Source organism: Oratosquilla oratoria, chromosome 41, assembly GCF_046742065.1.
Source record: "Oratosquilla oratoria isolate Oo_2021 chromosome 41, ASM4674206v1, whole genome shotgun sequence".
Lineage (NCBI taxonomy): Eukaryota > Metazoa > Arthropoda > Malacostraca > Stomatopoda > Squillidae > Oratosquilla > Oratosquilla oratoria.
Window position 1 is genome coordinate 31032121 of NC_134817.1, and position 26591 is coordinate 31058711.

The following is a 26591-nucleotide window of genomic DNA, read 5'->3' on the forward strand; positions in this document are numbered from 1 at the left end:
GAGTGAAAGGCTCAAGTAACCTGAGATCTTTCCAAGTGTGAACTCCATACCTCAGTTGAATGATAATTGTTTGTCATCAGGTTTGAAAAAAAAATCATGATGATAGAGACTTGGATGTTCACTGTTTTGTTGGCCTTGTATAAGTACATTTCATTGGATATTAAAGATTGACCCAGTAATATTAAATTATCTACAGATGCTGAACACCATGGCAAGATCCATTTTGCTGTGTGATCAGGAAGCAGACTATGATGAAGTGCTGGCTGTGCGGATTGTGACATTCTTGATGGACTACCATGAACAAGTCATGAAACCACCCCAGGAGTTGTCTGTCCTCGTACATCGCAAAATTTCCCAGATGCACAAGGATCAGGTATGCATTTGATATTGTTTTATTCTCTCTCTCTCTCTCTCTCTCTCTCTCTCTCTCTCTCTCTCTCTCTCTCTCTCTCTCTCTCTCTACTCTATCTTTCTCTCTCTCTCTCTCTCTCTCTCTCTACTCTATCTTTCTCTCTCTCTCTCTCTCTACTCTATCTTTCTCTCTCTCTCTCTACTCTATCTTTCTCTCTCTCTCTACTCTATCTTTCTCTCTCTACTCTCTCTCTCTACTCTATCTTTCTCTCTCTCTACTCTATATTTCTCTCTACTCTATCTCTCCTCTATCTGTTTCTGTTTCTCTCCTCCATCTGTCTCTCTGCTCTCTCTTTCCTCTCTTTCTCTCCTATCTCTCTCTTCTCTATCTCCTCTCTCTCTCTTTGCTATCTCCTCTCTCTCTCTCTTCTCTATCTCCTCTCTCTCTCTTCTCTATCTCCTCTCTCTCTCTTCTCTATCTCCTCTCTCTCTCTCTCTTCTCTATCTCCTCTCTTCTTTCTCTTCTATCTCTTCTATCTCTCTCTCTCTCTCTCTCTCTCTCTCTCTCTCTCTCTCTCTCTGATCCTTTCCACTACTTCTGTTATGAGTCATTGTGAGGAATGAAGATAAAGATACATTGGCTGTGTAGAGTTAACATTCTTTAGTTATTCATGACTTCAAGATGGATTTCTGGCTGCAGTGTATGAGCTGTGTTCATTGCATGGTATGTGACCATAACCCTAGTGTCTTGGTGTAGTGCAGTTCAAGTCAAAGAATGAGATGTTTAACCCTCACAGATAAACTTTACTAATAAACATTTCAGGTCTTTTTCACTTGCAGGGAATAAAAATTTAGTTATACTTGAATGTTGGTAGCCTCGGGTCCATTGCCAGTTTGATCAGCTGATGGGGAGTTAGGAAATTACTTTCAAACTCGATGCTAGCAGTTATGGGGGCCCTGGCAAGGCAGATAGGGTTTACCTGGGGATTTGTCACAGCACAAAGTGATGATCAGTATGAAGAATGGGCTTAGTGTAGGTATGTGTTGATCAAAATGGCAATATCTTAGTGGCTTCAAGGTTTGTACACTGAGGGCTAAGTGTTTTTGTTCAACTGTGGTAAAGCCATTGGAAAGAAATATGTTATAAGCAAGAAGTGTTAGAGTCCAGTTAACATTTGTTTTCCTCGCTAAATAATATTTATTGAAGGGACATCTTTTGTAATGACTGCATAGTGGCTTAAAAGCAATTGGACAAAAACCTGACCCTAAATGTAAGTGTTAAGGACTTGCAAACGGGACACAGGGCTGACCGTGGATATGGGTAGAATAAGACTCCATTAGAAGTAGATGGATTGCATGTTTTCAACTGTCAACTGACGTACATTCCTCCTGGTTAGTTGTTTCCTGATGTAACAGTAGGCATGCTGGTAATTGGGGTTGAGTAGCTAAATACTGGACAGCAATGTGGTGCTTTCAGGAGTGTCTTGTCATAGTGTGAAGGGGACGTGTATTGCTTGTATTGCTTTTTGTTGTTTTGCAATGTGGGTCTTGCGTTTTTTATAAAATTATTTATTTGATGGCTTCTGGTATGTGGTCAACCTCATGAACATTGTGATGTAATTCTGATTTTATTCTGGCTAATGCAGAATATCTTAACTTGTTTGGATTCACTTTTTCGGTTAGTGTTGGCCAAAACCAGATCTGTAGGCCATGGCACCATATTTAAGGGTTTAGTCAGTATGTACAAATTGTACTGTTCATGGCTTAGCTCTGTGTAGGAGAACCAAGCTGAACTAAAAGTAGTGTGTGGCTACTGAAAGAAAGAACAGATAGTTGTGATTGATGATTGATTTGGTTTAATGTCGCGAACTTCCCCTATCAGGAGGCTAGGGCGGTGCCCTTTACAGAGGACTTGGTAGTGTGGAATTTAATGAACCATGTCCTTGGTCCAACTTGCTGGTGGCAGGGTTTGAACTGCTGTCACCTCGACCTTCGCCACAAGTAGCGATGCTCTAACCCGCTTAGCCAGAAAGCACCCATTGACATAGACATGACTTACCAAAGAACAAATAGTAGCATATGGAAAGGGTTATGGGTCTGATTTGGGTTATTCAATTTTTAACTTAACCTCTTCAATACGAGTCAATTCTCACACGCAACATTGATGCTTAAGTTATGATGGATCACACTACTCGTGCTGTAAAATATAAAGTCACTGCTGTATTACTTGTTCTCTTTCACTGAGTAATAATAAGCAGAAAACCGGTTCACAGAATTTGGGGGTTACTTAGCTAAAGCTACATAATAAATATAATCAAGACGCCAATGCCAGCATCCCTGTATACCCACTTACTCCTCATGATGCCCATGTAGGTGTCATCGTATGGAAGAGGTTAACAAAGCTCAACCAACAGTAGATATTAAATAGGAATACAGTAATATGATAACAAGAACACATCATTTCCACAAGTTAACAGATACTTTGTATGCTTACAGTTATTGGATTGTACGTTTTTTTTATTTATTTTTTTGCTTACACAGTAGAACCTAGTTGTGTTAATTTCCACATTTCCCCACACATTTAATAAAATATCTGCATAACATGTTAATGATTAGTTGGTACTTATGGCATGGTGGATATATAATTTAGAGAACAGTTTGAATACACTGTTAGAAATGCACCAACGTGGCCTGATTTTATGTGCAAGTAGTGGTGGGAAGTACACACAGTACTCATGTTAGAGGAATATGAAACTTGGGTAAACTGAAATGTTCACATAGCATCATAATTTGATTTATATATCCCCTTTTTTTATGTCTTTTTCTAAGTGATTTCCTATTTTTCCCACAGTCCAATACTGTATGCCTTGTATACAGTTAATACATATATCAGTTCTGCATTTTCCCTCTAGTGAATATTAACTTGATATTTGGTCTTTACTCTGGGACACTGCTGTCAAGTGTGAAGGAAACCATGTGAGGATGGAGCAATAAGTACAATTTTTTTTCTTTTTTTCTTTTCTTTTCTTTTCTTTCTATTATGTTGGCAACTGCCACTGTCATACAAGTGTGGAGGAAGAATATTTGGCTTCTTTCCTGTTGATTCAGGAGTGAGGCAAGATTGTGACTTTCCCCCAATTTTTTTCAACACCTGCATACACTGGGTATTGGACAGTTGTCCATCAGTGTTATTGGAGAGTACTTCTTGTGGAGTTGTTAAGAGGTCCTGGTTGCAGTTCTTGGGTCACTGTACAGAGAATTGGGGTTGCCATGTAATGAAGCAGTAGGGGTAAAACTGCTGTGGAGATGCTGAGTCCTGTTGCATTGTCTTTGACCAAAGCAGTCTGGTAGAGAGCAGGAGGAGCTAAGATATGGGGAGATGATAATTGGGTTTTGAATGGATGTATGTTTTGATTTGGCCTCCTCCGAATAAAGGGGGAAAAAGCTTTTAGTTCCATGTGTGTATGTACATACATACCCAGGGCAGTGGGCAAGATGCAGGGATGACCCATCATCCAGGAGGAGCCAAGAAAAGAGGGACGGAGGGGGGTGGTGAATGGGAGTGGAGTATGTGGGGATGGAATTTATTTATTTATTCATTTTTTAAGTCTGGCTTTGGCTACCTCCTTTGTAAGGGGGAAAATGCCCTTGGCATATGTATGTATGATTTAGTGGGATCTTGTGCTGTTTCTTAAGATAGAATTGTTGTTTCTTTGCCTATAGTTAGTTTTGATTTCTTAACTGGCTTAACTTGGGTATTTGAGATACAAGTGCTGAATTTCCTGCTTCCTTTTGAAGTCTTGGTCTCATGGGGTAAGCTTAATTCTTTTCAGATATGTTGGATACCTTGTGGGGGTCATATTTACTAGCCTGCAGAGATCAGATGAGGACTAAACACTGGCAACATTGTAGTGGCTTCCTGAGTTTTAATAAGATGCGCACATTGTTTTTTGTTGTTTATGTTTGGTTTACATTTACACAGCATAGAGCAATATTGGCTTCATGAAACCTTGTTGATGTTTGAGACAATGTAGATAGTTATGTTGTTCATAGTTACTCCTTTCATAATATTTGTTACAATTCTATTTATCTTTGGAAATGTACATCCATTTCTGAACATGAGTAAATTTTCATTGAACTGCTGAGTCTAAATGTTATGTGCATTAATTTTTATTGCATTACATAGCCTTCCTTATAAAGGGGAAGAAGTCTGTTGGTATAATATAATGCAATGGGTGCTTTCTGTAGGGCCTAACTGTGGAGGTGCTGTTTCTTGCTGTATTGCCTCTGACCCGAGCAGTGGGAAGGAACAGGGGTGACCCTTCTTCTAGGATGAATAAAGATAGGGACAACAAATGGGTTTCTGGCTGGGTGTGGGATGGTTGTAGGGTGGGTGTGCTTTGACTTGTCCATTGCCATTGTAAGAGGGAAGGGCCTTTTGGTATATATATATGTTTAAATCTGTTGAGAGATTTACTCGTATGGAAGGCTTGAAAGGGCCATGTGGATACCTTGACAAACTCATGAGCATGTGGTTATGAGTTTGATTCCCAGGACCCACTGCAGGCTTTCTGCATTGGTTCCTGAGTGCCTTGGCCAGGTGGGGAGGCGACTCAATGTTGGCCTTAAAAAACAGCAGCTTGCTGCAACTGACTGCTTTACCCCCACCAGGGGCTTCTCACTTCCCACTGCATGGGAGTGGGATGGTGAGGTTGAGTAGAAGGCATGAAAGGACACTTAGGTTGAAAAGGTATATGAGATAGTAAAATAATGGGTAGAATAGGGGAGAATGTGAAGTGTGCTTGTTTGATCTTGTGAGATAAACCTTGTAGAGATGTGTAAAAATGAATTTTTAGTGGGAGTGAGGTTTCATGCAGTCATATGGGCATATACAAATGACAATTTTTAATTATGGGACAAGAATAAGGCTTAACTAGTTTTACATTCTGGGCTATGAAATGATGCATGATGCATATTGCAGAGAGAACTGAAGTGCTACAATTGATGCATTTCATACAAGAAGTGTATTCCAGCAAGTTTTGAAATGCTCCTATTTATGTGCATGAATTAATGACATAATGTAATGTGGAAAGGCTGCATGTTGATAACCAATCAGCTTTTAGTTGTGAGGATTTTTTTTTTTTTTTTTCCCTACTAGCCTATACTGTATTTATCCTTGTATTAGTACTTCAGTTATAATAAATTGTGGTTTTTGTTAAAGCTCCTCCTATTATCATGCAATGTAGAGTATTTAAGAGTAATACTGCAAACTTTGGATATAATAACCCTGTTTAATAGCAAGGTTTGTCATTAAGCTGCTTATAACAAAAAACTTTTAGTCATTGCAAATAACATTGCTTTAGTAACCTTGCTTGTGGTGAAGTGAACAGACCTGCTTGAAAAAAAATTGTTACTTCAGATAATGAACCTACCTTTAATAGTTTTGGATATAACAAACCCACTTTTAAAGCACTGCAAAGTTGGATAACTTTAATAAATTTAACATGAAGATTGTATTGTTTGTGGTTTTAGAATTTTCACTGTTGTTTGAAAAAACTGCTGTTGTGGAAACTATTCTTATTTTGCACCAGAAAATTGTCTTGAAATTTTAACCAGTCAGGCTGCTAGTACATATGTAAAAGTTATCTTATTAAATGGAATTGTCTCCCAAGTTATGAGATTTATATTAGGCTAAAATGGCCATATAATGATGAAGTTCAGAGAGTACTAAATTTCAGTAAAAAGACCTTTTGGAGAAAGTATAGTATGAAGGATATGGCACAGTGGAAGTTATGTCTAAAGTGATCGCATTGAGGCAGTGCAGGGTTTATTATGTCCAAGGTTGCGGTGAGGGGATGCCTGCTTTGCTTGTATGCACGTCGGCCTTCCTGTGTTCCGTTTCAGGTTGTATATGGGTCGCTGGATGAGGCTGATGGGACCAAGTATGCTTATTGTCGGCAGGTTTCACAAAACCAATATGAGAAGCAACGACTCACAGGTTCGCAGCTCTTCCTCACTGAACTTCTTGATCAGATCTTGCAAAACCCAAAACTCACAGACAAAGAAAGGAAGAAGAAGTTGAAAGAGGTTAGTACTTGTATTGGCTCAGTTACAGTTACAGTTTTGAAACTGAAAATCAGTGTATGAAATACATATAATAATTGTTCACATTATACTGATTTCAAACTAAGGTAAAATTGTATAAATTGAACAAGGTTAATTATATGTGGTGGAGAGGGAGGATTGCCGATTAAATGAAGCGGCCTTCCTGTGGATGTGCTTTGTCTTGCTGCATTGTTTCTGACCCAGGGCGGTGGGCAAGATGCAGGGATGACTCATCATCCACGAGGAGCTGAGATGAAAGAGAGGGAGGAGTGGTGGATGGAAGTGGAATAGTTTGGGATGAAATGGGTGGGAGTGGGCTTGGTTACCTCCTTGGTAAGGTGGAAGGAGCCCTTGGTATATGTATGTATGTACATGTCTATGTTGCGATTTGAGACCCATAATAATGTTTTTTCATTTGCAGTTCAAGACCCTGTATCCTGAAATATATAGAGTGCGTTTTCCAAAGAAGGACGAGAAACCAACAGAAGGCTACAGCAAGATGCGTAGTTTAATGAAACTAGCTTCTCTGACATCTTTAGGTAAAGGAAAATCTATGCGACTTTAAATTTCAAGACTGGATGTCCATTGTTCAGCTTTGAAATAAAGAAGAAACTTTTACATACCAAATAGGTGTTTGAGCAAGGTTTATATGATATTATACAGATCTATAGTTAATAGATAAACAAGGCAATGTGGGGGAAAGCAGAGTAAATAGGGTAGGGATATATAGTGTGTGAAATATAACTGTGTTAGTTGTAAGCTTAGGATGCACTATATAATATATTGTACATTTCTTTACCCATATTTCCTTGAGAGATATTGTAATATAAATACTGTATTGGAGTTTCATGTATGAATAGAATTTTATTGATTAACATGCTGCCACATTCCAGGGATGCACATTCTCGGTAATGTGTATGTAATTGGCAGTTGATAAGACTATCAAAAGAAACACCATATGAGGATGGAGACATTATTAGTACAATGATTTGCTTGTTACAGTTTTATCTAATATATGTAGTTGATGTAACGAGCAAAACGTGGTACCATACAAGTGAAGGCTCTGTCCTCAGATGGTTTCTTTTGATATTCCTTGCAATCTTGTCACTTGATAATGGTGCCTTAGCCTGACCCCCATCGACATTAGTAGTAGACAGATTTTTATTCATCCGAGGAGAAGTTTCGGTAACTCAGGATTCCCATGTCTGGAGCTTTTTTCTCTGCTAAGTAAAATAGTGTAGTGTGAGTTGAACTAAATTTGATGAGTTATGTTACTGCACTTACTCATAACTGGGCAAAAGTGAAGTGACAAGATGTGCAAGGTATAATTGATTTTTTATTTGGGTTAATGTCATGAACTTCCCCTACCAGGAGGCTAGGACTACCCCTTACAGAGGACTTTGTAGCGTGGAATTTAATAAACTATGCCCATGGTTCAGCTTGCTGGGGGTAGGGGTTTGCACAAGGTATGATGGTAGTAAATTGAATTTGAGTGTGAAGGTTCATTTGTTTGAGGAGGTGGAGAGTTTTAAGTATCTGGGGTCACGTGTTCATGAATAGAAAAGTGCATATACAGATGAAACGGAGTAAATGAGTGGAATGAAGTGTCATGAAAAATGGGTGTTTGTAGATGAATGCAAAGAGAAGGTTCACTGAATAAGTGATTGTACCTACAGTGCTGTATGGAGCAGACTTGGATAATAATTGATCCAGGAAGGAAGAGACTAAACATCTTTGAGATAGAAGTGTTTGAAAAATACCCTGGAAGTTACAAGAAAATTGTGGAAAATGTGGGGGTGATGTAGAGAATGGGGTTGGGAAGAAAGCTGTGGATAGGGTGGAACAGTGCTGAGGTAGTTTCAGCAACTGAATGAATGATATTTATGATGTGGATGTTTGTATTAACAGGGCCACCCCTGTTATAAGGTGAAAAAGGCCTTCAGTGTTAGATGTCCTATATGTGTGTGTGTGTATGTTACTCTATTAAATGCTCTAAGTTTGGCATACAAGGGGTTCTCATTACATCACATTAGTACCAATAACTTCAACCTTCTTAGACTGTACAGACCAGTGGGAACTAAGAGGCTGTAGTTATGCCATATACTGCCATAAATATATGTAGATTTGATTAGTCAGTTTTTAGAATGCATAGTATATTAATAGTCTTTCAAGTGTGCATTTGTGATTGAGTGCTTTTACTTGATACATTTGGTCAAGACATGGTAGAATCAGGTGTCTGTGTGCTTTTGATGCAGAGGTGTAATTTTTTAATAACTCTTGGTTTACTGTCAGTTCATAAGTTTCAGAGTGCTTTTTATATGCCAACTCGTTATATATTTCAGTTTAAGAGTTGTCAGCTTTTATATTTTTCAGTTTCTGGATATCATATACTTATCTACTTGTGTGGAAACCTTGTAGCATCTCTTACTCATGTCTTTCAGTGCTTATAACAGTTGCTCTCTTATACACATTAACAGAATACTTGAAAACTAAATAAGTGCATTTCATTATTGTGTGGTATATTTTTTGACGAACATGTTTTTAATTGTGAAAGTGCATGTAAACCATTTAGTCTGCTTTATTGTATCATAGAAAATCTGTAACTTACAGTTGGAGATAAGAAATTGGTTACGAGTCTGGAAGTTGTTGCCATGAAATTTTCTAGATGTATATATTCTTCCTCAAGGACCAGTGCCTGGCCATCGGCCAAAAACTCATAAATCAATCAATCTTCCTCAAGGTCAATCTGTTGACCTTGATTATCAAGGTTTAGGGGTAAAATGTTGTCAACAGGTATGCTAACAATATCAGGTCAGGGGGTACAGTCTGGCTATGGGACCCTGCTGTAGAAAAGCTATGCCTTACTGCATTGCTTTTGACCTGAGCAGTGTGTTGGTAAACTGGTTACCTATCATCCTTGAGTGTGCTGAGATGGGAGGGATGGTTGAATGGGGTTTACTTGTGTGTGCTAAGAGTTTGCCAACCCCATATAAGGTAGGGTGGGTAGCTGAGTCCAAGTACACACCCACTACATACATAAAGATATTTAACACACAACCCCCCTCATATCTCAGCACCTCATGCCTGTCCCTCCCCTCCCCCTCACAAATCAAACACAGACTAATGAGTACACACATACACGTGCGCACTCAGGTTGTGTGCAAATGCAGCCAGGTATGGTGCTTCTACAGCAGGGCCCAGCAGTCAGATCTCACAAATGTTCTTAAAAATGTAGGCTAGCATGCAGGATCAGCTGGGTAGAAATGAGGGATTGTGTATGTGAAAGTTTCCATAGAAAGGGGGTGGGGGTGAAGGGTAAGAGATCATATGGATGAAAAGTGGCTATAAACATTTGTATGAAGAGATTTGCCTGTACTGGACCTTACATTTGGTCATGAAAATATTGTATACATTTGTGTGAATGTTTTTGTAACTAGATCTAAGGACCAGTACAAGTAAGACCTTTATAGCATTCATTATTTGCTATGATTTTTCACCCATATGATCTTCAGGGTCTAGTACCCATTATTTTCCATTCAGTTGATGAATATTTGCAAATACTATTTCAGTGAGTGCCAAATGCAAATTTTCACATGTATAATCCTTTGTTTCAGCCCAGTCTTGCACGCTAGTCGGTCTTAATGCAATCTACTACACAAACAAATTGATCATATGTCAAGATTCTCTACATTATGTGATTCTCTGATTTTATGTGGCACAACTTGCAGACCACAGGTTAGCTTTAGTCATTTCAGATTATTACTGGTGATACCAAACATTCTCATAATTTTTTCTAATTTCCTCATTACCCCACGTGTTCCTAGCATTTAAAAGTTTGCTCCTTCTGTCTTGATTGCTTTAAACATGTACAGTGTATTATAATGAACAGACTCGAGTCATTTATCAAAGATGATGCAATATCAGTGTTAGGGTCTTGTATTGATATATACGTATGTGCATATACATTTATATGTAGGTATAATAAAATTTAAATTCATATATGTTTTTTTATTAATAATAAAATTATAAACCTCAAATAATAACTATTACTTGCAAAGGGGATGGTATGTATCAGGCTTTTGATTTATTTGCAAGGCACTACAAAGCATTAACAACTCCCATGAGATTCACTGGGCGGTTTTTGTATTTCTTGGATATCTCTTCCTCTATCTGTTTCTGTAGTTCCCGTGTCCTCTCACCGATTAACTGCAATTTTGGGCCAAGTACTGCCTGCTCTTCCTGTGCTGTTTTACTCTTCTGTTGAATGACTGCTTGGGATGCAATCATTTTCTCACCCACACTCCGTTTTGTACGCAACGATTCCGTTAATCTGTCGACATACCTGTGAAGAATTGTATATTATGAAATAGCATAATGTGTGTATTTTATTTCATTAATACCCTGTCTGGGGTATTGGCTGCATGTTATGGCAAAGTAGCATGCAGTTGATACTTTAGGGTCTATATGGGGTGCCCCTATGGACCAGAGCCACACATCATTTTGTCTGTGATAGAGGACTGCTCACAGATAAATTATGAAACTTTTATTATACTGCTACTGTCCCTCCCTTATGTTGTCCCCCAACCCCTTGTTGTTGTCCTGTATCATTTCTCTGAATTTCACTTCCTTGTTTTGCCTACCCTGTGGTGGGGGAAAAGAATACTGTCACCAAGTATTCCCACTTGGATCGTAAGAGGTGAACACATTCCTAAAAAAAGTAAAGGTATAAGAGGGTCTAGGAGTTTCTCCAACCAGTACCCTAAGGTTTGGGTATCTTAATGTGTGTGGATGTGGTACAGATGAGAGTAAAAGGGAAGAGATAAGTCGTTTGTTTGTGAGAAGAAAGATGCCTTTGAGTGAAACTAAATTGATAGGGAAGGGCGAGTGAATTTGGGAGTTTCTCAGGAGTGAAGAGAGGGCGAGGGAGAGAAGGGGTGGCTATACTAGTAAGTGAAGATGTGTGGTGGAGTGGAAGGAGGTTTCTTCAAGGATAATGAGGATGGGGAAGGAGATGTGGGTTTTTGACACCTTGACATGGTGGATAGGCTTGAAAATCTTAATGATTACAAAAGCTATGTTGATAGAGAGGAAATTTCTGCAGGGTCACCCATATCGAACAGGTTTTGTAGGAAAGAGCAGCTCAAACACAGTCACCCACTGCTAACTGGCATGTCCCTGATGGCAAACAGGGAAATTCCTCATAGATATATGGGGTACTGTCATAATGACTGCGCGGACCATTGGGCACCCTATAGAGACAGGGCTTCACTGAATATAATGAATAAGGTGACACGAGAGAAATATTTCGCCAGGAACCAGCTGGCACGGAGGTGAGATTACTACCAACACTCCTTCATTGACAATATGAATACATATATATACCAAGGCTTTTCCCCCCTTGCAAGGGAGGTAGCCAAAAAGAAAAAGGCATGAAATCATTCCCACCCATTCCATCCCTAAATACACTCCACTCCCCTCCACCCTCCCTCTCATCTTAGCATCTCCTGGATGATGGGTCCTCCCTGCACCTTGTCCACTGCTTTTTCTTTTCTTTACAGATTTTGCAGTTTTGCTCCAACCAACAATGTTTTTACACCAATCAACTCAGGAACTCTTTTACTTTCAAGAAAACACTCGTTATTAGTGAAATTTGGTATTCTAAAGTGTACAGTGCCTGTTATTTGACAAAATGTCTATTTTTACAAAAAAAAAATCGTAATCATGTAAGTAGTGTTATTTTTATATTCAGCATTTTTTTCTCCTTCACCAGTAGAAAGTAGAGTCTTTATATTATTGAACTATAAAAAAATAAATAAAGAAGGGGATAATGGTAACTGGGTATAAGCACCCAAAGTGAAAGTAACAGATATGACACCACACTACCTGTACCGGGAGAGTTTGTCCACGCTACCTGTCCAGGGTTAAAAGAAGGACCATGAAGATTAAAAGCAGGTGAGACAAAATAGAAAGAGTAGAACTAAACAAGCTTATCAACAAAAGGCAGAGATTAGAGAAAAGAAAGAGAAACATGGATGAAATAGAGGAAACTATTTGAAAAGGTAAAAGTATCAAAGTGACCGAGCACAGACATGCTTTAGGAAGACAGCAAATGATATGTCTGAAAGATGGAAATGGAGAAATAATTAAATGTAGAGACAAAATGGTAAAAAGAGTAGAGGAATTTTACCAAGAGCTTTACTCGTCGAAGAACGTAGTTGAGTCAGTAAATTCATGTGTAGACGTTAGTAGTGTACAAGAGATTACAAAGGATGAAGTAGAATTTGCTCTAAAAACTATAAAATGAGGAAAAGCACCTGGGGAAGATGGTATATCAATAGATCTGTTGAAAGACACAGGTAAATTAGTTCATATTAAATTAGCTGAGTTGTACATCCAGTGCTTATGTCAAGAAAGCATTCCTGATGCATGGTGCAATGCTATAGTGATTTTGCTTCATAAAAAAGGAGAGCAGAAGGACCTTAGTACCATTGACTGATTAGCTTGCTATCAAATGTATATAAAATATTCTCCAAGGTCCTTACAAATAGACTAAGTCAAGTTTTAGATGGAAACCAACCATGAGAACAGGCAGGCTTTAGGAGTAGATATTTGACTCTAGACCATTTGCAGGCGATAAACTAACTAATCAAGGAAACAACAGAATACAATATACCTCTGTCTTTAACTTTTGTAGATTATGAGAAGGCCTTTGACTCGGTAGAACAAATAGCAATACTAAACTCGCTACCCAAACAGGGTACAAAGGGATCGTAAGAGTTTTAGAAAAGATTTATGCGAAAGGTACCGCTATAATTCGACTACATAAAGATACAGAAAAGATCAAGATCGAGAAAGGAGTATGGCAAGGCAATACAATTTCACCCAAACTATTTATAGCTTGTTTGGAAGATATTTTCAGAAGGTTGAGTTGGAAAATAAAGGCTTAAAGATTAATGGCGAACATTTGAACCACCAAAGATTTGTGGATGATATTATTCTTATTTCAGAAAGAGCAGAGGACTTGCAAGATATGCTGAGCGATCTAAACAAGGAAAGTCTCAAAGTAGGTTTAAAAATAAACAAGAGTAAATCAAAGTAATGTTCAACACAAAAGTTCAAAGTAAAGAGATTGTAATTGATAATGAGTCTTGAGGAAGTTGAAAAGTATAATTATTTAGGCCAGATGGTGAAGGTCACGAAATATTATGATAATGAAATAAAAAGACGCATTACAATTGGTTGGAAAGTGTTTGGTAAGTATAATAAAATCCTGAGAGGCTCTCTACCTTTATGTTTGAAACAAAGTTTACAATCAATACATTCTACCAGCAATAATCTACGGGTATGAGACTTGAAAGCTGACGAGGGTGATGGAAACAAAGCCAAGGACTGCACAGAGGAGAATGGAGAGATCAATGATGGGAATAACACTGAGAGAATGAAAGAGAGCAAGTTGGGTGAGAGAGCAGACAAGAGTGAAAGATATTGTGGAGGCAGTAAAAGAAAGGAAGTGGAATTGGGCAGGTAAGTTAGTGCGAATGACTGATGAGCGATGGAGCAAATGTGTTACTGAGTGGATGCCATGAGATAGGAAGCATGGAAGAGGGAGACCAGACAGAAGGTGGAGAGATGAGATTGAGAAGTTTGCAGGAGTGACGTGGCAGAGGATGGCACGGTCATGTGATTCATGGAATGCTATAAAGGAACCTTTGTTCAGCAGTGGAATCAGGAGGCCTGATTTGATTGACTGATTGACTGATATGGGCCTGGTAGTGAGAAGAGTGTAGAAGAAAGGGAGGCTTTTTGGATAGATTTAAAGGAGTGCATAGAGGAATTGGGGAGGAATGTTAATGTAGTAGTATTGGGAGACTTTAATGCTAGGGTAGGAAATGAACCAATTGACAGAGTGGTTGGGAAATGTGGAGTTCCAGGAAAGAATCGTAGTGGAGAGTTGAGGGTGATGTGTCTAGAAAGAGAGTTGATGATAGCAAATAGAGTGTTTCAGAAGAAAGTCAAGCATAAGTACACATGGGAGAAGGTGGTGGATGGAAGGGTGGTAGATAGAGCATTAATGGACTATGTAATGGTAGATAGGAGTATAACAGGAAGAGTTAAGGATGTACATGTGCTAAGGGGAGACAGTCGGGGAACATCAGATTATTTTTTGGTGGAAGGTAAGTTGAGAGTGGGGGTAGGGAGGTGCTTAGAGTGAACTCTTTAAATGAAAAGGAAAAGGAGAAGGAATACAAGAAGAAGCTGAGAGAGTAGTGGAGGAGGAATGGGGATGGTTCAAGGAGGGAGTCATAAGGTGTGCAAAGATGGTGCGTGGAACAAGAAGGATGGGAAGAAATAGAAGGAAGGGTAGTGAGTGGTGGGATGAGGAGACAAAGAAAGTTGTAGAATAGAAGAAGCAAGCTTTCACAGATTGGTTACAAAATAAGACGAGGGAGTCATATGAAAGGTACAAAGAAAAGAGAAGTAAAGCACAAGGTAAAGGAGGCAAAGAGGAGAGCAGATGTGAAATGGGGTAAGAGTATGACAGAAAATTTTGAAAGTAATAAAAAGATGTTTTGGAAAGAAATTAAGAGAGGAAGAGGAGGTGAATCAAGTAGAGAAGAAAAGGTAAAAGGTGCTGATGGAGAGATGATAATGGAAGAGAAGGCAGTAAGGGGAAGATGGGCAGAGTATTTTAGGGAGATGCTAAATGTGAAGGAGGATAGGGAGGGAAAGATAGCTGCAGTGGGAAGTGCTAAGAAAATGACTGTGATGAGTGAGGAAAATGGAGGAGAAATAAGGAAGGATGAAGTGAAGGCAGTTAAGATGATGAGAGGAAGTAAGGCACCTGGTCTGGATGGATGCCATGCAGAATGTCTGAAAAAAGGTACAGTGATGGTGGACTGGCTGGTGAGGTTATTCAATGTTTGCTGGAGAGAGGGTAGATTGCCGGAGGACTGGAGGAGTGCCTGTATAGTTTCACTTTACAAGGGAAAAGGGGACGGAGTGCCTGTATAGTTTCACTTTACAAGGGAAAAGGGGACGGAGTGCCTGTATAGTTTCACTTTACAAGGGAAAAGGGGACAAGTGTGAGTGTAGTAGTTTCAGAGGGATTAGCTTGTTAAGTGTAGTTGGGAAGGCTTATGGTAGGATCTTAAATGAGATGATAAAGAGAGGAACTGAGGGAGTAACTGGTGAGGAACAGTGTGGATTTAGCACAGGTAGAGGTTGCATAGATAAGATTTTTGTGGTAAGACAGATATGTGAGAAAGCTATAGGAAAAGTTAAAGATGTTTTTTTGACGTTTATGGATCTGGAAAAGGTTTATGACAGGGTAGATAGGAAAGCACTGTGGGAGGTTTTACAGGTATACGGGACAGGAGGAAAGCTTGTAGGAGCTGTCAAGAGTTTTTATGAGAGCAGTAGAGCATGTGTCAGGATTAGAAATGGAGAGAGTGAGTGGTTCGAGGTAAAGGTGGGCCTTCATCAGGGATGTGTTATGTTGCCTTGGCTGTTCAATTTATACAAGGATGGGGTGGTTCGAGAGGTAAATGCAAGGGTGGTGGGTCAGGGATTGGAGACGTTTAAAGAAAATGGAGAAAAGTGGGAGGTGAGCCAGCTGTTGTTTGTGGACGACACTGTGCTTGTAGTAGGATCAGAGGAGGGATTGAGGAAGTTGGTGACAGAGTTTGGGAGAGACTGTGAAAGAAGAAAGTTGAAGATAAATGTGGGTAAAAGTAAGGTGATGATATGTACAAGGGGTGAAAGTGGCAGCAGAGTGGAAGTGAGCATTAACCCCTTCCATATGGTGATGCCTACGTAGGCATCATGAGGAGCAAGTGGGTACGCGAGGATGCCGATGTCGGCGTCTTGATTATATTTATTGTAGTTGTACCTGCGTGACCCCCATACTCTGTAAACTGGCTTCGTCACATTTTCTATGGTTATCAAAATTCACGGGTGAAAGAGAGAACGATCGATACAGCCGTGACTTTATTTTTCATAATGCGAGAATTATGACGCAACATCGTACGTCTGGCAGCTAATGCTGCCCGCGAGATTTTGGCCCGGAGTGAAGTGGTTAAGGGAGAGTGACTGGAGGAAGTGGATAGTTTTAGATACTTGGGTGCAAATGTGGCAGGAAAGGGTAGAGTGGAGGTGGAGGCAGAATGTAGATTGAGAGAAGAGAGTAAATGCCTTGGTGGATTAAAAAGTGTAATGAAGAATAGACATTTGGGAATGGATGCTAAGAGGAGATTGTATGAAGGAGTGATTGTGCCAACAGCACTGTATGGGGCAGAAACATGGAACATAAGAGAGGAAGAGAGAAGGAGTTTGAATGTGTTTGACATGAGGTGTCTGAGAAGTATGATGGGGGTTACTAAGCTGGATAGAGTAAGAAATGAGGAGGAGAACAGGGGTGGTAAGGGAGTTGGGAGATAGGGTGGATGAAAGAGTATTGGGATGTTTTGGACACATGAAAAGAATGGGTGAAGGAAGACTAGTAAAAGAGGTATGGAAGGCAGATGTGGGGGGAGTGAACATGAGGGGGTGACCTAGGATGAGATGGATGGATGGGGTGAAAGGGGCTTTGGGGAAGAGGGGAATGTCTGTTGAGGAAGGACGGGAGAGGACAGAAGACAGGGGTGAATGGAGAATGGTTGTATATGGATGATGTTGTAATGCACGAGGTGAAATGGGTGGGGGGATGGGGGGTGAGGTAGTATGTGTGAGAAAAATTTGGTGCAGCCTGAAGGGGGGTCGCCAATTTAATGAAACGCCCTTGCTGTGTCTTGTGACACTGCCTCTGACCCAGGGCAGTGGACAAGATGCAGGGATGACCCATCATACAGGAGGTGCCAAGATAAGAGGGAGGGTAGATGGTGGATTGGAGTGGAGTGTATTTAGGGATGGACTGGGTGGGAATGGTTTTTATGCCTTTTTCTTTTTGGCTGCCTCCCTTGTAAGGGGGAAAAAGCCTTTGGTATATGTATGTATGTATGTACTAAATTTGCTATTTTACAAAGAGACCCTAGGGGTCTAGTTATTAGGTATGTCTGTCCTGCATCTCTTGTAGGAGACCTTTGGCCCCTATATATCCAGGAATAGCTTACTGCCCATAGAGTGAACATGGTGAATGGGAAGGGGCAGGCTGCAAGTTGACCTTAACCAGTAGCACTTTGGATATCTTATACATGAGGATTTGCCTTCTACACCCCTACCCACCACGAAGAGCAACAAAAGGACAGGAGAGTCCTAGGGCAGTGTACATGTACTACCTTGGCATTGTAGGGGACAACTGAAGACTGTTCAGTGTTGGCTCAGGCAGTGGCAATCTGGTGCTGGTTCTGCCTAACCCAAACTTTAAGTTAGCCAGTTTAGCTGGTCTGCTTCTCCAAGCCAAGAGGGGTACCCATCCCAGCTGAAGATGTGTACGACTAACCCATAAAGGACACCTCAGTGTAATCACAACATTGGCATCATCCAACATGTGGGACCCAATCTCCCAGCCCTTTAAGGACACCACATAAACATGGTTTAGTTACCCATAACAGGGCTGGATGGCCACTGACTTGTATGGAATCTGTGTGGATGCCCAACACAGCTGCCTTACTGGCACAGAACCAGTGAAGGAACTAGTTTAGTCACTAACAATCCAACCATGTAACAGGTAGTGCTGGGAGGAAAATGTTTATTTGTTGACATGAAAATATATGTAAGAAAATTTGAAGATAGAGAAGGATGTGGGTAGATGAAGAATCAGCTTTCTGAAGATGACCCCAGTAGTCAAAATGTCAAAGCAATAAAAGTGTTCCAATGCATCTGCTGACTTCATCTGCCCATGTCCTCATAAGAAAATTGTTTTAATTATTACCTTGATGACATACTGATGAGGTACAGGTGCTGCATTTTAGTGGATGTGAGGGATGCAACAATATTCTGTACACACGAGAGCATTTTGGTAGTACTTTCTACGGCATGGTACTGGACAGTTTCAGGGGCTCCGCTGAACTGGTTCAGTGAAAGGACAGATCCTTCAGACTGCAGTTCGTAGTTCCTTTGTGTCAGGAAACCTTCCAGCTGTCAAGAGATTTGGTGGTCAGTTTTTGTTGTAAGAAGACATTTAATCAGTGACCCCCTTATGCAGAAAAGGAGATGGGGAGAAATTCCTTTGGGCTGTGTCAACATATCATTCACACATACTCTCTCACCCTCCCATCCACACCCACCATGCATCACAGCATCATCCATACAAAACCATTCTTCAATCACCCCTATTTCCTGTCTTCTCCCTTCCTCAACAGATATTCCCCTCTTTCCCAATGCCCTGGGTAACTAGGGTGTTACTGGTTACAACTGGGTAATACATACATATACCAAAGGCTTTTTCCCCCAAGTAAGGGAGGTAGCTAAAAACAAAGGCATGAAAACCACTCCCACCCATTCCATCCCTAACATACTATACTGCCCTCCACCCTCTTATCTTGGCACCTCCTGGATGATGGGTTATCCCTGCATCTTGCCTATTGCCCTGGATCAGAGGCAGTGTCGCAAGGCACAGCACATCCACAGCATGGCTGCTTCATTAAATCGGGGACCCCCCTCTCCATCCCCTCATGCAGAAAAGGAGAAGACGAGGAGAAATTCCTTCAGACTGTGTCAATCTATTTCTCACACATAGTCCTTCACCCCCCATCCCCCACCCACTCCACCTCACGCATCATAGCATCATCCATCCACAACCATTCTCCATTCACCCCTATCTTCTGTCCTCGGTAATACAAACATGTATATCAAAAGGGCCTTTTGCTGCTCACAAGTGGAGTGGCAGTTAAAATGTACATCCACCCCACATTCATCCATATGGCATTCAATGCCCCTCCCACCTTGGCACCTTGTGGATGAAGGGTCACCCTGTCACCTCACCACACTGTTTGGGTCAAAGTCAATGCAGTGACAGTCTGAGAGCCAGATCTGGTTTAACACTACCACTTTATTATATTAGGCCACGTCCCTTACATGGGCAAAAGGGTCCTTTGGTATATTTGTGATGATATGGTTTAACATCACAAGCTCCCCCCTATCGGAAGGCTAGGACAGTGCCCCTCACAGAGGGCTTTGTAGCGTGGAATTTAATGAATTATGTCCTTGGTTCAACTTCGCTGGTGGCAGGGTTTGAACTGCCATCCCCTCGACCTTCCCTGCAAGTAATGACACCCTAACCTGCTCAGCCCGCCAACTTCCTATATATTTATGTAATAGCCAAATTAAAATGTGGCAATGTACAAGTTGATCTGAGCACAATTATGGGTCCCAAAAATGAGCTTTTGGTGTAGCTTTACAGAGATCAAAACTACCTACCTCAAGCAACTCATCAATAAACTGGTTACGGGTCTTTGGGTTACCAAGAACACTCAGAGCTTCTGCATCTTTGGCCACACCACCTGCTACTCCAGAATCCTCAACTATGATGTCCACCGTACTCGTCTCGCCTTCCTGTGGGGAAGTGATGGATGAGAGTTAATAAAAGGAATTCATGAGTATGAAGAGAATATTTTATATATATATATATATATATATATATATATATATATATATATATATATATATATATATATATATATATATATATATATATATATATATATATATACAGGTAAACGTCGACTTACGATGGCATTAGGTTTCGATAGAGCCATCGTAAGACGATCTCATCGTAAGTCGATCCCCACTCTGTTCCGTGGTCACTGTACCTAGCCTACCTGTATATTAACCACCAGAGATACTGAATATAGCCTATTAAACATGTACAGTAGTTTATTTAATTATTTTTATCCTTTTTACCATATTCAAACACTATAATATGTATTTTCAGTACGGAACTTAAATCTCGCGGGCAGCAGCCAATGCCAGCCGTACGACGTGACGTAATAATACTCGCATCATAAAATATAGTCACCGCTTACATCGATCGTTCTCTTTCACCCGCGAATTTTGAAAACCACAGAGAATGAATCATTTGAGAGAATGTAAAAACACAGGGGCGACTACAATAAATATAATCAAGACGCCGATATGGCAGCGTCGCGAATCCACTTGCTCCTCATGACGCCTACGTGTGCGGCACCGTATGGAAGGGGTTAAATTATCATATCATCGTCGTCGTCGTCGTCATCGTAAAGTCGAACAATCGTAAGTCGCGGCCATCGTAAGTCGACGTTTACCTGTATATATATATATATATTATTTGGATGATGGAGAACATAAACACAGGGGAAGGCTCGGAACCCTAAACACTCTAACGTTTCGTTCGTGTAGAGCTTCTTCAGAGAGTGTATGTAGAACTGCAGTTGAAGTTTATGTACTAAATCTAATTATCTTTTCGGACACTTGGGAAAGGTCGTTTTTCTGGCGTGCTTTAGAATTAGAATACTAGTTTCTTTAGCTAAATTGATAAACCCTCCTCGATGATTCGATGAATTATTAGTTGAAATATATGCTGATTCAACTAATAATTCATCGAATCATCGAGGAGGGTTTATCAATTTAGCTAAAGAAACTAGTATTTTAATTCTAAAACACGCCAGAAAAACGACCTTTCCCAAGTGTCCGAAAAGATAATTAGATTTAGTACATAAACTTCAACTGCAGTTCTACATACACTCTCTGAAGAAGTTCTACGCGAACGAAACGTTAGAGTGTTTAGGGTTCCGAGCCTTCCCCTGTGTTTATGTTCTCCATCATCCAAATAATTTGTCTAAAATACTTATCAATATATATATGTATATATATATATATATATATATATATATATATATATACATATAATATATATATATACAGTATATATATATATATATATATGTATATTATATATATATATATATATATATACATATATATTTATATACATATATATATATATATATATATACATATATACATATATATATATATACATATATATATATATATACATATATATATATATATACATATATATATATATATATATATATATATCTATATATATATAAATATTTATACATACATATATATATACATATATATAAATACATACATATACCAAGGTTTTTCCCCCTTACAAGGGAGGTAGCCAAAAAGGAAAAGGCATAAAATCATTCCCACCCATTCCATTCCTGAATACACTCCACACCCCTCCACCCTCCCTCTTATCTTAGCACCTCCTGGATGACGGGTCATCCCTGCACCTTGTCCACTGCCCTGGGTCAGAAGCAGTGTCGCAAGACACAGCACATCCACAGCAAGGCCGCTTCATTAAATCGGCGACCCCCCCTCTCCGTTCCCCCATGCATAAAAGGAGAAGACGGGGAGAAATCCCTTCGGGCTGCGTCAAATTTTGCTCACACATACTACCTCACCCCCCATCCCCCTGCCCATTCCACCTCATGCATCACAACATCATCCATATACAACCATTCTCCATTCACCCCTGTCTTCTGTCCTCTCCTGTCCTTCCTCAACAGACATTCCCCTCTTCCCCAAAGCCCCCTTCACCACATTCATCCATCTCATCCTAGGACTTCCCCTCATGTTCACTCCCTCCATACCTCTTTTACTAGTCTTTCTTCACTCATTCTTTCCATATGTCCAAACCATCCTAATACTCTTTCATCAACCCTATCTCCCAACTCCCTTTCCACCCCTGTTCTCCTCCTCACCTCCTCATTTCTCACTCTATCTAGCCTAGTAACCCCCATCATACTTCTCAGACATCTCATCTCAAACACATTCAAACTCCTCTCTTCCTCTCTTATGTTCCATGTTTCTGGTGATGATCTGCTTCAATATTAATGATAAATATATGAAATAGCTATAACCCTCAGAATGAGGTGACTAGGCATGGGAGAAGAAAATCTGACCCAGGGCAATGGGCAAGATGCAGGGATGACCCATCATCCAGAAGCCAAGAAAAGTGGGAAGGGTGGTGAATGGCTACCTCCTTAGTAAGGGGAAAACCCCTGGTATATATATATATATACATACATATATATATACATACATATATATACCAAAGGCTTTTTCCCCCATATAAAAAGGTAGCCAAAAAACAAAGGCATAAAAACCACTCCCACCCATTCCATCACCAACATACTTCACTCCCCCAAACCCTCTTCCCTCTCTCTTATCTTGACACCTCCTGGATGATGGGTCATCCCTGCATCTTGTCCACTGCCCTGGGTCAGATGCAGTGTTACAAAACAGCATATCCACAGCAAGGCTGCTTCATTAAATTGGTGATCCCCCCCCCCCCCTCTTCGTCCCTTCATGCAGAAAAAGGGAAGACAGGGAGAAATCCCTTTGGGCTGCATCAATTTATTTCTCACATATGCCCCCCATCCCCCCTCATGCATTACAGCATCATCCATATACAATAATTCTCCATTTACCCCTATCTTCTGTCCTCTCCCGTCCTTCCTCAACAGACATTCCCCTCTTTCCCAATGCCCCTTTTACCCCATCCATCCATCTCATCCTAGGTCGCCCCCTCATGTTCACTCCTTCCACCTCTGCCTTCCACACCTTTTTTACTAGTCTTTCTTCACTCATTCTTTCCATGTGTCCCAACTATCCCAATACTCTTTCATCAACCCTATCTCCCAACTCCCTTTCCACCCCTGTTTTCCTCACTCATTTCTCACTCTATCCAGCCTAGTAACCCCTATCATACTTTTCAGGTACCTCATCTCAAACACATTCAAACTCTCCTCTCTTAAGTTCCATGTTACTGCTCCATACCATGCTGTTGGCACAATCACTCATTCATACAATCTCCTCTTAGCATCCATTCCCAAATGTCTATTTCTCATTACACTTTTTAATCCCCCAAGACATTTACTTGCTTCTCTCAATCTACATTCTACCTCCACCTCCACTCCTCCCTTTCCTGCCACATTCACACCCAAGTACCTAAAACTATCCACTTCCTCCAGTCTCTCTCCCTTAATGCTCACTTCCAGTCTGCTGCCACTTTCACCCCTTGTACATCTCATCACACACATTTATCTTCAAATTCCCTCTTTCACACACTTTCCCAAACTCTGTCACTAAGTTCCTCAATCCCTCCTCTGATCCTGCTACAAGTGCAGTGTCGTCTGCAAACAACAGCTGGCTTACCTCCCACTTTTTTCCATTTTCTTTAATCATCTCCAATCCCTGACCCACCACCCTTGCATTTACCTTTTGCATCACCCCATCTATGTATAAGTTGAACAGCCAGGGCGACTTAACACATCCCAGACGAAGTCCCACCTTTACTGCAAACCGCTCACTCTCTCCATTTCTAATCCTGACACACGCTCTACTACCCTCATAAAAACTCTTGACTGCTCCTCAAAGCTTTCCTCCTATCCCATTTCTCTTCAAAACCTCCCACAGTGGCTTCCTATCTACCCTGTCATAAACCTTTTCCAGACCCATAAAAGCCAAAAAAAACATCCTTACCTTTTCCTATAGCTTTCTCACATATCTGTCTAACCACAAAAATCTGATCTACACAACCTCTACCTGTCCTAAATCTACACTGTTCCTCACCAATTACTCCCTCTGTTCCTCTCTTAATCCTCTCAATCAAGATCCTCCCATAAGCCTTCACAACTACACTTAACAAGCTAATCCCTCTGAAACTACTACACTCACACTTGCCTCCTTTTCCCTTGTAAAGTGGAACTATACAGGCACTACTCAAGTCCTCCGGCACTCTACCCTGTCTCAAACAAACATTAAACAACCTCACCAGCCAGTCCATCATCACTGTACCTCCTTTTTTCAGTCATTCTGCCTGGCATCCATCCAGACCAGGTGCCTTACCTACTCTCATCATCTTAACCACTTCACTCCGGGCCAAAATCTCGCGGGCAGCATTAGCTGCCAGACGTATGATGTTGCGTCATAATACTCGCATTATAAAAAATAAAGTCACCGCTGTATCAATCGTTCTCTCTTTCACCCGTGAATTTTGATAACCATAGAAAATATGATGAAGCCAGTTTACAGAGTATGGGGGTCACGCAGGTACAACTACAATAAATATAATGAAGATGCTGACATCGGCATCCTCGCGAACGCACTTGCTCCTCATGACGCCTACGTAGGCGTCACCGTATGGAAGGGGTTAACAACTGCCTTCACTTCATCCTTCCTTATTTCTCCTCCATTTTCCTCACTCATCACAGTCATTTTCTTAGCACTTCCCACTGCAACTACCTTTCCTTCCCTATCCTCCTTCACATTTAGCAACTCCCTAAAATACTCTGCCCATCTTCCCCATACTGCCTTCTCTTCCATTATCATTTCTCCATCTGTACCTTCTACCTTTTCTTCTCTATTTGATTCGCCTCCTCTTCCTCTCTTAATTTCTTTCCAAAACATCTTTTTATTACTTTCAAAATTTTCTGTCATACTTTTACCCCATTTCATATCTGCTCTCCTCTTTGCCTCCTTTATCTTGTGCTTTACTTCTCTTCTCTTTACTCTGTACCTCTCATATGCCTCCCTTGTCCTATTTTGTAACAAATCTGTGAAAGCTCGCTTCTTCTCTTCTACAACCTTCTTTGTTTCCTCATCCCACCACTCACTACCCTTCCTTCTATTTCCTCCCGTCCTTCTTGTTCCACACACCATCTTTGCACACCTTGTGACTCCCTCCTTGAACCATCCCCATTCCTCCTCCACTCCTAGCTCTACTCTATCCTTCACTCCCTCCCACTCCTCTCTCAGCTTCTTGTATTCCTTCTCCTTTTCCTTCTCATTTAAGCAGTTCACCCTAAGCACCTCCCTACTTTTTGTTCTTTTCCTCTTTCTCCACTCTCAGCTTACCTTCCACCAAAAAATGTCATAATCCATTAACACTCTATCTACCACCCTTCCATCCACCACCCTCTCCCATGTGCACTTATGCTTGACTTTCTTCCGAAACACTGTATTTGCTATCATCAACTCTCTTTCTAAACAAATCTCCACCATCAACTCTCCACTATGATTTTTACCTGGAACTCCACATTTTCCAACCACTCTGTCTATTGGTTCTTCCCTAATCCCTCTATGCACTCATTTATACATATCCAAAAAGCCTCCCTTTCTTCTACACTCTTCTCACTACCAGGCCCATTTGCACTTACAAAAACACACATCTCCTTTCCCAGTTTCACCTTCATCCATATTATCCTTGAAGAAACCTCTTTCCAGTCCACTACATGTTTACCTATCTCTTCACTTACTAGTATAGCCACCCCTTCTCTCCCTCACCCTCTCTTCACTTCTGAAAACCTTCCAACTACACTCCCAGAATCACACTTGCCCTTCCCTCTCAACTTAGTTTCACTCAAAGCCAACACATCCATCTTATTTCTCACAAACATACTACCTATCTCTTCCCTTTTACTCTCATCTGTACCACATCCACGCACATTAAAAGACCCAAACCCTAGGGTACTGATTGAAAAACCCCTAGACCCTCTTATGCCTTTACATTTTTTAGGAATGTCCCCTGTGGGGCTACAGGGAGAAGGATGCCTAGTCCCAATCTCTGTCCTGTTTTTCTTGCCTCTTGCGATCCAAGTGGGAATACTTGGTGGCAGCATTCTTTTCCCCCACCACAGGGTAGGCAAAACAAGGAAATGAATATTCAGAGAAATGGTACAGGACAGCAACAAGGGGTTGGGGGACAGCATAATGGAGGGACAGCAGCAGTATAATAAAAGGGTGAGGGTGAGGGAGTATGTGTGAGAAATAAATTGACGCGGCCCGAAGTAATTTCTCCCCGTCTTCTCCTTTTCTGCATGAGGGGGGGGTCGCCAAATTGATGAAGCGGCCTTGCTGTGGATGTGCTGTGTCTTGCAACACTGCTTCTGACCCAGGGCAGTGGACAAGATGCAGGGATGACCTGTCATCCAGGAGGTGCCAAGATAAGAGGGAGGGAAGAGGGTAGAGGGGAGTGGATTATGTAGGGGATGGAATGGGTGGGAGTGGTTTATATGCCTTTGTCTTTTGGCTACCACCTGTGAAAGGGGGAAAAAGCCTTTGGTATATGTATGTATGATGTATTTATATATAGATTACATTGGGGGGTGGGGGTGTTGGCTGTTACTGCAAGGTGG

At 40.8% G+C, this 26591-nt stretch overlaps 2 protein-coding genes across 5 annotated transcripts in view; one reads left to right on the top strand and one right to left on the bottom strand.

Annotated features, from left to right (window-relative positions):
• LOC143021201 (uncharacterized) overlaps positions 1-10455 on the top strand; it is a 32740-nt gene extending 22285 nt beyond the window's left edge. For 2 of the 3 annotated variants that reach the window (XM_076178539.1, XM_076178541.1), the window contains exons 10-12: positions 197-373; positions 6256-6438; positions 6878-10455. In XM_076178539.1, coding sequence (XP_076034654.1) covers positions 197-373; positions 6256-6438; positions 6878-7021 — 504 coding nt within the window. In that variant the 3' untranslated portion in view covers positions 7022-10455. The remainder of the gene's footprint in view (positions 1-196; positions 374-6255; positions 6439-6877) is intronic. The other variant, XM_076178540.1, reaches the window with a different exon arrangement.
• The window catches only part of LOC143021203 (CDK5 regulatory subunit-associated protein 3), a 34157-nt gene continuing 18015 nt past the window's right edge, over positions 10450-26591 (bottom strand). For both annotated transcript variants that reach the window (XM_076178544.1, XM_076178543.1), the window contains 3 exons: positions 19813-19947; positions 18326-18531; positions 10450-10798 (listed from right to left, as the gene is read on the bottom strand). In XM_076178544.1, coding sequence (XP_076034659.1) covers positions 10555-10798; positions 18326-18531; positions 19813-19947 — 585 coding nt within the window. In that variant the 3' untranslated portion in view covers positions 10450-10554. The remainder of the gene's footprint in view (positions 10799-18325; positions 18532-19812; positions 19948-26591) is intronic.